The sequence below is a fragment of the Bombina bombina genome, chromosome 1 (genome assembly GCF_027579735.1).
Source record: "Bombina bombina isolate aBomBom1 chromosome 1, aBomBom1.pri, whole genome shotgun sequence".
In the NCBI taxonomy this organism is placed as follows: domain Eukaryota; kingdom Metazoa; phylum Chordata; class Amphibia; order Anura; family Bombinatoridae; genus Bombina; species Bombina bombina.
In genome coordinates, this window is record NC_069499.1 from 1,186,986,649 (window position 1) to 1,186,999,359 (window position 12,711).

The 12,711-nt window shown below is 38.1% G+C and overlaps 1 protein-coding gene across 1 annotated transcript in view; it reads right to left on the minus strand.

Annotated features, from left to right (window-relative positions):
* Positions 1-502: 502 nt before the first annotated feature.
* The window catches only part of ADAM11 (ADAM metallopeptidase domain 11), a 615,610-nt gene continuing 603,401 nt past the window's right edge, over positions 503-12,711 (minus strand). The window contains exon 27 of the mRNA XM_053699946.1: positions 503-4,310. Within this exon, the coding sequence (XP_053555921.1) occupies positions 4,295-4,310 (16 nt within the window). The 3' untranslated portion in view covers positions 503-4,294. The remainder of the gene's footprint in view (positions 4,311-12,711) is intronic.

Consider the following 12,711-nt stretch of genomic DNA (forward strand, 5'->3'; position numbering starts at 1 on the left):
TAGCGCACTACTCGTAATCTAGGCGACAATGTATTACGCACACTATCTCTAAGCAAACAATACAGCTGTCAATATCACTGATCTATGAGTGTGCGCAGATTCTGTCACAGGCTGTTAGAATACCTGAGATCCAAGATGGCGGTGCCCAGTATGAAGTGGCGGCACTTCAGTATCTGGCACATTTATGCTATTAAAACCAGTGAGATTATTTGAAAAAGAGCTGCAGGGACAGTATGAAATGGAATAACCTGTGAGTAGTTACTTTTCTTTTGTAGTTGTACTCGGCGGTTTAATGTCCCTTTAAATCCGGGGTAGGATTTGCTATGCTTAACAGTGGATAGGTTTTTCTCAACTCCGGTAGGTAGATTTATCTGGTGTGGGACAGTGTAGACTGTGTGAGTATGGACAAATCTGTACTTTCTCCTACAGAGTAGGGCTATAACCACAAAGTGATACAATACCAAACATTTCATTGTAAAAACAAATGCAACAACACACAGTGTTAGTTTAGCACATTCATTTAATTTGCTTTTTTTATTAAAAGATATTTTGAGACCCCAGTGCGTTTCTGAGTAAAGTCACATAGAAGTGAAAAGTTAAAAGCTTGTTATAATACCTGTTGTACAATCAAATGCACCTTTATTCTACTATACATACAGCATTATTCTGTTAAGTAGGCTTTGGGTGGTCTGACTTTTCCAGGGTCCATTTGTCAAAGTCAACACAAAGTTATGAGGTTAAATGATTTAAGTAACAAAAAAAAAAAAAAAGATGGATATTGATGAACAAGATAATATTATCTTGTCCAGCAATTCACAAGCTTTAGAGATTGTATTCTGCACTACTGTCTGTTTTCCTCAGAGATTAATTGTACATCTGTCATTTCCAGCAGTTATCTTTTCATTCTAGACTGTAGCATTCTATCCCTTCTGTAGTGAGATCTATTTAATAGGAATAGGTTTCCTCCTTTATTATTCAGATTCCATAATACAGTGTAATCGTCTCATTCAGTGGATGCACTATGAAGATTTGACTCATGATTTTTTGTGAGAGATCTGCTTGTGCTATAGGAAGAACCCATTATGCACACAATGATTAGGTTCTTTGGAGTTGAAATAAGCTTTACTTCTGACATACTTTCTAGAATCTCAAATACAGAAATGGAATACATCTATCAACTGTAATGATTAGTTTAAATACAAAACCAAGCATATCATTAACTTGTTTCAGATGCAGCATTTCATAAATATTTGAACTTTTTATGTAAAACTTACATGTCTGGGAGAGGCTGCAACCTGTATGCGAAGCATTAGGCTACTGTGCCATGTGGTCATAAGCACAGTAGGCAACTGTCAGCCTCAGCTGGAACCCAGATAAGGAAAAGGCATTATACTGCATTTTAATGTACTAAACCAATAGATTTCAATATTTACTTTTAAATGTTAAACCTAAAATTCTTTTTTTGTATCCATTAATCAGTACAGATGATGGCAATGTCCCTTTGCTTTTGCATGATGTTCTCAGTATACTGTTAAGTGGTGTTTTTGGATGTCGCAGTGGATAAACTATATATGTCTTTATTGATGCTTTAACTTGTATTTCCAGTCCATCTCTAGACATATTAATTAACCAAGTTAAGGCCAAAACAGATGATGTGCTGTCAGCCCTCTCCCATATACAATGCTGTCATAGTATACATGGCAAGTGCATTTGTAAGGCAATCAATATCTCAGTATTATGAGCAATTTGTGCCATTACAGAATATTGTCTTCTACATACTGGAAATTTGACATTAACAAGTTGTAACCTAGGATGATATATTCAATGCAAAGTAACAGTGGGTAACCATGTATTGTGACTTGAAGAGGTCTTGTTAGAGCATAACCTGAGTCTCCTTTCCATCTTTACAGGACATTTCTTAAACTACTGTGCTTTAGGAATACAAAAAAATATTGATTACTGAAAATACACACTCTGTTGTGGATTTTCCCAGTAAACTATATCTAGGTTTTTCAAAATGAATGTCCTATATCTTGCTATAACACATTCTTAGCATATTCTCTTGTATTATGTGACATTGCTATGGCACCTTTATCCACTCCACAGCTCAACTAAATTTAAACATATTTTTATATTTACCACCTTATCCTTGTCTAAGTTAGTGCAAATAGGAGGTGAGCATATTTTAGTGCCTTCGAGATAATCTCCTGTTTACATTTTCTACTTCAATAAAAGCATACCATTCAATTGTAAGTCCTGCTCACATAGTAAGCAGGAGTCATAGTGAGTTAACTTATTATTCATTTTAACAGTGTTAAAAATGTAAAAACCAGGGGTGTCCAACCATTTTACATGAGAGGCCAAACTGGGATTAATTGTTTTTTCCGATCTGAGTAATTGTGCAAATGGAATATATATATATATATATATATATATATATATATACTACTATATAAATCAAATTAAAACAGAAACTCCTTTAGCAAGCCAAGTGCCAGAAGCCTACACATAAAAATACAGACTCAAAAACAGAGGGGGCATAAATCAGCTGCAGAGTCATTTGTTGCAGATGTAGAATGATAGTGGAATAGTGGAGTAAGATTAAAATTACTTGAGCATAGCATTGTAGCCTTAGGTTCGACAACCCTGGTTTATACCTCTTGTTAATAGAAGTGAACATACCCTATTGCAGGGTCAGTTCATCTTTGAAACAAAGAGTACTAATGGCAGTGGCATGTTTCAGAGCTCTTTTCCTGCTAGGACCAAGGTGCACTATTGATTGTGACATGTTTAAGGGGTGTGTACTTTATAAGTCTAAAGTGTATAAATGGTTGATAAATGTTTAACAGGCCAGTCCTACTTAGTAGAAAAGTATACTAACGGCAGTGATATGTTTAAGCGGTCTGTATTACTTAAGACACAAATTGATAATGGCAGTGACATTTTAAAGGTAGATTTTTGTTAGAACGCAAGCATACCTACTGGTATTGCAGCTGTTATTAGCCCAAATATCTAAAGACCCAAACTGGCTTGGCTGTCATCAATTTCCCTTGTTGGGGGTGGCCTGTATATTACAAATCATGTGTACTTTATATTGTGTGACCAGGCTGCTAGAGGACGGTAGTTGAAAGGTAGAGTGCTTAAAAAGTTGATGTTTATTATAATATAACTCCCTGTTCCTTTTTTCTACTGCTTTTCCTGCCCCTGTCTTTCAACTTCACCAGCCCAGTACCAATCCTTCTTACTTTCTTGAGTACATTATTCATAAACTGGCTATAAGTGCACCTGGTGTGCTCTGTACATATATGTATGAATATTTTATGGTGTGGAAATAGAGGCCTTTGCCTTGTATTTTACGAGCCCAACAGCTACTAGTTACAGCAATGGCATGTTGAAGCGGTTAGTCCCTCTGGACCAAAATGTACTAAGTGCAGTGGCATGTTAAGGGATGTGTCCAAATTTGCACTATGGTATACTAATGGCAATAACATGCTTAAGAGATCAATCCATGCAGTGGCAGTGTTTAAGGGCCATTTCCTGAAAGGACTGGCATGTACTAATGTGACTAAATGAAGCAATATATAATGGTAATAATGTATACGGAGCCGTCCTTGTTAAAATCAAGCATGCTAATGGCAGTAATATGTTTAAGGACTGTCTCCAATGGGAACAAAAGTATGCTAATTGCCGTAACATGTCTTAGGGCTTTTAGGGGCTTTTTGTTTTGCTTAAATTAGCGCTGCAATTTTTTTACTTGTTAGTCATTTTTAGGACCAACGAATAATAAAAGAAGAGACTATTTGAGTGTTTAGTCCCTACAAAAATCAAAGTGTACATATGATAGTGACATGTTTAAGGGGTCAGTCCCTCCTAGGATCATAGTGTATTAATGGCAGTGACATGTTTAAGAGGGCGATCCCTACTAAAATCTAAGTGTATTAATGACAATGTTAGGTTTACTGGGTTAGTCTTTCATTATACAAAATGAATTATTTTACTATGGCAAGTAGGACTTATTAAAGAAATTGAAACTTCAGCATATCTTAACCATTGTCTTAATAAGTCCCTAGAAAAACTCTTTTTAAGAGATTATTTCCTTCCTGAGGGATAACTGTTTATCTCCAGTTCCGGAAGACAGGGAGAAAGATCTGCTAAATATTATTTTTATATATTTTGCCTTGCTTCCCCGTCTTCTTCTCACGCACCATCCTTTGTTGATTTCCTTTGCAAGGCTTCCAGGTGTCATGGGAATGAGAGAAAATACTGAAAAATTGCGATAGCTTGGCAGAGAGTCCTATCCACCGCCAGACCTAAAATAAACATGGATAATAAAGTTATATAGGATATTTACACTTGACACTGAGAAAGTGGGATAGGTACATTTTCAAAGGTAATGTGATGTTTAAGGGAAATCACTGCTGTACTTTCAGTAAAACATATTTAGTTTATTTTATTACCAACAAGGTTAACATCGGCAACAAGTAAAGCTAAAGAATGGAATGGAAGTCTAAAAATTGTAAACAAAACCCCCCAACTATTAGTTCTGTCATGTGTTTAAGAGGTCACTACTTATAGACCCAATGTACAAATGACAAGGAGCCCAATTTCCCCCTAACTGCAAGTAGAACTTTTTAAATTGTGAATCGCTGCAAAGACTTCACTTAATTACTTAATCTAGTGGTATTAATAACAGGTCAAGTGATAAAAATGGCAGCACATGAAACAGAAGCAGAATTATTACAAATGGGTTAATACAGGGTTTGTTAATTTTGTTTAAAATCCAGGAGTCAGACCAAAACATTGAAGGGTGGAATGTGAATTGTCCACTAATTGTCCTGTTAGATTTTGTGAGTTGGAGAAAGGGCAGCAGGAAGATAGGGGGAAAAGGGAATTTACAAAGGCAACTGGAGGATTTTCTTTTCTAGATCATAACGAGACCATGAAACAGAAGAACGTGCATTTGAAGCAAATTAACTCATAGCCAATCATGTCGAAACAAGAAAATCACTCTTCTTTGTTGTCCCTTCCCCCCAAAAAAGTAGTATACCTGAATATGGAAGAGGGAAATCAGGTTCTCATAGATGTTGGACTACATGAGCTTGGCAATAGGAAAGTGTTTTTTCCACTAAGACTAGAATGATTATTTGGGACAAGCGAAAGAAAATAAAGAGAAAATAAATAATTCGAGTAAAAGGAATGGGATTGGCGGAACTGGTACTAGTTATTAAAAGTTATTAAATAGAGTGGAGGTGCATTTGGGTAGAGTTTCCACACAAGAGTTAAAAATACTTATAGCTTGGTGATTAGAGTAATCATAATATGGAAACAGGCTGGATATTTACTTCCTACGGTAGTGGTTCCTTCCTTATGCCCAGCTCCTAAGAATTCTAAGGAGAAACTTCTTCAGGAAATGGATGTTGTGAGAACATTATGATTCTATGTTGAAGCCACAAAGTAATTTTGGCTTTCTTCTTTTGTTCATACCCAAATCTACAGCATTTTACCTTAGCTTGGCTTAAGACATTGATTTAAAAGGAATACCTTGCTGCGCATTATTGCTCATTTCACCAGAGCAGTTGCAACCTCTTGGGCCTTACATAATGAGGCTTCCATAGACACAATTTGTATGGCTGCTACTCGGTTTTTTTACATACTTTTTAAAAATTCTACCACTTTAGTATTTATGCCTCAAACGGTTTTAGGCAGAAAGGTTCTGCAGGCTGCGGTGTCTGGTAAGTAACATACCTGCTTTAACTGTTCTCCTGCCCTATTTCATCAAGTGCATATGTTAAGTCCCAATTGAGCGACTTTTAACTGGTGTGCAAGCTTCATTTGTCTAGCATCTAAACTCTTTAAAAAATCCAAACAATGCAAAAAGTAGCAGCAACACCTCTATTATAAAATGTATTTTATTTAGCCAAAACACCTAAAAAAACATAGCAACATTTTGGGTTAGCACCCTTAGTCATGTCATATTTTTTTAGGTTTTTAGCTAAATAAAATACTTTTTTTGTTATATAGGTTGTGCTGCTACTTTTTCCATTGTTTGGATCCTGCACTATTTCATGTTGGTCCTGTGGACTTCAACGCTTGGGTATAGGATACTGCATGTGCTGTCTAGTGGACAATCATCATCTTATGAAAGAAAACAAAATTTATGCTTACATAATAAATACATTTCTTTCATGATGGTAAGAGTCCACATGACCTGCCCTTTCTTTATACATTTGTGAGAAGTACTTGTTTTGCACTTCATTTGCCCCACTTTGTCTTTTCTGCTCTTCTGTTTCCTCCATCTGCTTGCTGTATGGGTGACTGAGGGATTATGGGAGAGTGGAGGGTTTAAAAGTCTGGTATGCAGGGGTGTTTTCTTTCTAAGATGATGAGAGGCCACGAAAATCCTTACTTGTGGAAATTCTTCTCCTGGCCACCAGGAGTAGGCAAAGACACCCAACACCAAAGCTTTAAAGGGACAATAAAGTCAAAATGAAACTTTCATGTTTCAGATAGAGCATGTGGTTTTAAACAACTTTCCACTTTACAACTGTTATCAAATTTGCTTTGTTCTCTTGGTATCTTTTTTTTGAAAAGTAAAACTAGGTACGTTCATAAGAGCTCGGGAGTGTGCATATGTCTTTAGTACTCTATGGCAGCAGTGTTTTGCAACATTGTATAACAAAGCTACAAATAATGCTGCCATAGAGTACTAAAGACATGTGCATCCTCCTGAGCCTACCTAGTTTTACCCTTCAATAAAAGATACCAAGAGAAAAAGCACATTTGATAACAGAAGAAAATTGGAAAGTTGTTCAAAATTGCATGCTCTATCTGAATCATAAAGAGACAGTAAAGTCAAAATTTAACTTTTAAGTATCACTCCCACTTCCCTTTACCTCCCAGTAGTTCTTTGCCTCATCAAGGAGAAGGCAAGGCTAGAGGTGCTCAGGATTTATTGAATTTCAGGGATATTAATCCCAAATAGAGGGATGAAAATCTCCTCTCTGGAAGCTTGCCACGAGTGTCGCTGGAACAGTTTCTTTAGCCTCCTCCTGTTTGGCATTGAAGATGTGCTCCCTCAGTATATCCTCTACTGTTAGTTGCAGTACAGGATGGGGTTTTCACTGTATCCTAAGGATTAGCAATGTAAGAACAGTACCTGCAGGTCTCTCACAGCCCACAGGCTATGAGCAGATACATTTTGTTATGTATATCATAGCCCGCTCACAGCAGGTCAGCATACAGTACACCCCTGTCACATTCCTCATGGCTGGGTATTATAGCAGTCTCAACAGAAAATTATGAGTACTAGAGCTCTGTTGCTTTCAGTGCACAAGGGGGTTAAGTGCCTTTATTTATTGGGTTTATAACTCACTTGACAGTCAGGTGTTTTTCATGTATGGGACACCTTATTGTGTACTCGTGTGTTTTTGCTTTGATTAATATGTGTTTTTTTATTAACATGACAGTTCACTGCTCTTCACAGTAGCCGGCAGCATTACCTCTTCACACTTTCAAACTGTTGTGGGTGCACTAAGACGACACCAAGAGCAAGTACTTTCTCCATGATGTATTACAGTGGGGCACACTACAGAGGTGCTCCAGAACACTTCCCACCTTTTCCTGTCAGTATGGTGATGGCATTCATTACAACAGGAGCCCTATGTCTCATGGACAGGATCTCGGTATCGGAAGGGTTAAGTCCTTATGACAGGAACACAGTGTGCTAAGCACACTTCAGGTATTCAGCTCAGCGCGGTGGTAAATTTTATAGAGAACACTAAGTTAAAACTTTCCTACCCTTTGTACTATTTTGTGCCCACTTCCCATTGACTCCCTTACCTCACTCTGGTGGGGCACTTCTTGCTCTCCAGACCCATTATTTCTGCTTAGCGTCTCTACCAAAGCGGGTAGGATAAGAGAACTGTTTTTTTTTTAAGTGTCATACTTCTCTGTTACCTTTGCAGTGTTATTTTTGCGACTGCTGTACAAGCGGTTTAGACACTACTTATTAGTATTGTCGGTCAGTTTTTTGGTACTAATTGTCTTTCCCTAATGCAGATATGTTTCAGATAACACTTATCCCCATACTGTTTCCATACCCGTTTACGGTTTATCCTCCATTGTTACTGGACACAAAGGTATGTTCCTTATTTTTCCATTGTTATATATCTGTACACTGGTATATTTTTACTTGTGAGAATATATAATAATATATTATATGTCTTGTACTACTGTTGTAGATTGCTGGGCAATGGTATATCTTTACTTGGAGAGGATACTACAGCATATTCTATATCTTTCTATTAATGTTCTATATTGCTTTACAATGGTAAATATAAAATAGTATATTCCATATCCTGTTCTGCTGTCATATATTGCTGTGCAATGGTATACCTTTACTTGTGAGAGGATACTACAGTATATCCCATACTCTGCTTTTATTGTACTGCTATATATTGTCGTACAATGGTATACCTCTGTTTGTGAGAGTATACTGTAGTATATTCCATATCTAGTACTACTGTTATATATTGCTTTGCATTGGTACATCTTTCATTCTGTGAGGATACTACAGCATATACTATAGCGTATATAGTTGTACAATTATATAACCTTACTTGGGAGAGGATATTACAGGATATCCAATTCCTTTGTACTAATGTTATATTTTGCTGTACAATGGTATTCCCTTTCTTGGAGAGAATACTGCAGTGTATTCAATATCTTTGTTATACTTGGAGAGAATACTGCAGTGTATTCAATATCTTTGTTATACTGTTGTATATTGCCGTACTCACTACGGTCAGCATAGTTAGAATTGTGTTTCTTACATTCTCTTAAAGGACCTCTAAATACACTAGAATTGCATAGTCAAGTGCATAATAAAAAGACTGATGATAGAAGTAAATTAGAGAGTCTCTTGAAACTGCATGATCTATCTGAATGTGAAAGTTTAATTTTGACTTTAGTATCCCTTTAAAGGGACAGTCAACACCAGAATTGTTGTTGTTTTAAAAGATAGATAATCCCTTAATTACCAATTCCCCAGTTTTGCATAACCAACACCGTTATAATTATACACGTTTTTACCTCTGTAATTACTTTGTATCTAAGCCTCAGCTGACTGCCCCCTTATTTCAGTTCTTTTGACAGACTTGCATTTTAGCCAATCAGAGCTGTCTCCATGGTAAATTCATGTGCATGAGCTCAATGTTATCTATATGAAACACGTGAACTAATGCCCTCTAGTGGTGAAAAACTATCAAAATGCATTTAGATTAGAGGCGGCCTTCAAGGTCTAAGAAATTAGCATATGAATCGCCTAGGTTTAGCTTTCAACTAAGAATACCAAGAGAACACAGCAAAATTGGTGATAAAAGTAAATTGTAAAGTTGTTTAAAATTACATGCTCTATTTGAAACATGAAGGTTTTTTTGGACTTGACTGTCCCTTTAAGTTTTGAGTCGACTGGAACTGTGTTGGATTAGACCCATTAGTGGGTAGATCCACAGACTTTGTTCTCCCTACAAATAAATGCATGTTTTGCAGAATGGTTACTGTCTGTCATTCTGATTATCTATGTTCTGTTTTGCAGTCTCAATTTTCTATGACTATTCTGCATCTCCAGTCTATACTACTCAGGTTGGCATTAATGATTTTCAAATTCATTTCAAATCTGCAATTTTGTAGTTATGGATATGCCGCCTTTATGTACGAGTAAATGTAAGCATGTTTTTTTTTTCAGGTTCCTGGTGAGGTACCTACTTTCTGCAGTTACTACCCAGTTCATATATCTGATTCTGTCAATTGTTCTTCTTCTTCTGAGAAGAATTGTCTTCCTTAATTGTGTCCTGCTGAGGATAAGGCTTAAGAAACAATTAGATTTTCACTTGAACCCGGAATCTGGAGTTTTTCTTCCTCTCAAAACCAGACTCCTAGTGATCTACCTGGAACCTAATCCAGTCTAGGATAAGTCCAAACAAAACAAAGGGTCTACCTCCAATGCTAAATCTTCATGTGGACGGATTAAGCCTGTTTTTCCAGAAGGCCTGGCATTAGTCTGTTTGGGATCCTGGGTACTGGAAATCATTTCTTAAGGTTTCAGGGTAGGTTTTCAGTCAAGGCCTCTGATACATGAGACAGAAGAAACCTCTCAGCAGAATGTGAGGAACCCTTTCTGTGTTTGTTGGATCTGGAGGACATGGGAGTAATTATTTCTGCTCCTAGGTCAGAACAAAGGAGAGGTTTTATTCCAAATTCCCTTTTTTACCTTCAGCGACTATCCATACAGAGAATCTACTCTGGTTTCTTCATAGTTATGCCTGGAGTCGATGGGGGGTAGTTATCAAGCCGTCTACTTTTCTGGCTTCGCCGGCCCAATACGCCCGCTTAAGCTCGCCTACCTTCGCCGCCGCGGACCTGAAAAAAATACGCCTAAGTTATCAAATAAAGCTGTCAAAAAGCCGCGGGGCGATGAGCAGCGGACTGTGACAGTTATCACTCATCCGATCTCGCTGCTCTTCGGCTTTTTCCCAGCTTTATTGCTAGCCTGTCACTAAGCACTCACACTAAACTACACTGTTCTATCCCTATACCGGCGCCCCCGGAGCCTCCCGCAACTCAAAGTTACTAACCCCTAAACCGCCGCTCCTAGACCCTGCCGCAACTCTTATAAATGTATTAACCCCTAAACCGCCACTCCCGGACACCACTGCCACCTACAGTATACCTAGTAACCCCTATCCTGCCCCCCCTACACCGTCGCCCACTATTATAAAGTTATTAACCCCTATCCTGCTGATCCCGCACCTCTCCGCAACTAAATAAATAGTTTAACCCCTAAACCGCCGCTCCCTGAACCCGCCGCAACCTATATTAAACCTATTAACCCCTATCCTGCCCCCCCTACACCGTCGTCACCTATAATAAATTTATTAACCCCTAATCTGCCTCCCCTACACCATCGCCCCCTATAATAAATTAACCCCTATCCTGCCCCCCACTATGCCGCCGCCACTGTAATAAAATTATTAACCCCTAAACCTAAGTCTAACCCTAACGCCCCCCTAACTTAAATATTAATTTAAGAAATCTAAATAAATTAACTCTTATTAACTAAATGAATCCTATTTAAAACTAAATAATTACCTTTAAAATAAACCCTAATATAGCTACAATATAAATAATAATTATATTCTAGCTATCTTAGGATTTATTTTTATTTTACTGGTACCCTTCAATTTATTTTAACTAGGTACAATAGCTATTAAATAGTTATTAACTATTTAATAGCTTACCTAGCTAAAAGAAACTGAAATTTACCTGTAAAATAAATCCTAACCTAAGTTACAATTACACCTAATACTACACTATCATTAAATTAATTAAATAAACTACCTACAAATAACTACAATTAAATACAATTACATAAACTAACTAAAGTACAAAAAATAAAAAAATAAGTTACAAACATGTTAAAATATTACAACAATTTTAAGCTACTTACACCTAATCTAAGCCCCCTAATAAAATAACAAACCCCCCCAAAATAAAAAAAATGCCCTACCCTATTCTAAATTAAATAAAGTTCAAAGCTCTTTTACCTTACCAGCCCTTAAAAGGGCCATTTGTGGGGGCATGCCCCAAAGAAAACAGCTCTTTTGCCTGTAAAAGAAAAATACAACCCCCCCCAACATTAAAACCCACCACCCACATACCCCTAATCTAACCCAAACCCCCCTTACAAAAACCTAACACTAATCCCATGAAGATCATCCTACCTTGTCTTCACTCAGCCGAGCAGCGATGGAACCGAAGTGGACATCCGGAGCGGAAGAAGTTAATCCTCCAAGCGGCGCTGAAGAAATCTTCCATCCGATGAAGTCATCATCCAGGCGGCGCTGAAGAAAAGTCTTCGATCCGGCCGATGTCATCTTCAAAGAGGCGCTGAAGAGGTCTTCTATCCGGGCGATGTCATCTTCCAAGCCGGGTCTTGAATCTTCCTCCCGCCGACGTGGAACCTCCTTCTTCACCGACGGACTACGACGAATGAAGGCTCCTTTAAGGGACGTCATCCAAGATGGCGTCCTCTCAATTCCGATTGGCTGATAGGATTCTATCAGCCAATCGGAATTAAGGTAGGAATATTCTGATTGGCTGATGGAGTCAGCCAATCAGAATCAAGTTCAATCCGATTGGCTGATCCGATCAGCCAATCAGATTGAGCTTGCATTCTATTGGCTGATCGGAACAGCCAATAGAATGCAAGCTCAATCTGATTGGCTGATTCCATCAGCCAATCAGATTTTTCCTACCTTAATTCCGATTGGCTGATAGAATCCTATCAGCCAATCGGAATTGAGGGGACGCCAACTTGGATGACGTCCCTTAAAGGAGCCTTCATTCGTCGTAGTCCGTCGGTGAAGAAGGAGGTTCCGCGTCGGCGGGAGGAAGATTCAAGACCCGGCTTGGAAGATGACATCGCCCGGATAGAAGACCTCTTCAGTGCCTCTTTGAAGATGACATCGGCCGGATCGAAGACTTTTCTTCAGCGCCGCCTGGATGATGACTTCATCGGATGGAAGATTTCTTCAGCGCCGCTTGGAGGATTAACTTCTTCCGCTCCGGATGTCCACTTCGGTTCCATTGCTGCTCGGCTGAGTGAAGACAAGGTAGGATGATCTTCATGGGATTAGTGTTAGGTTTTTGTAA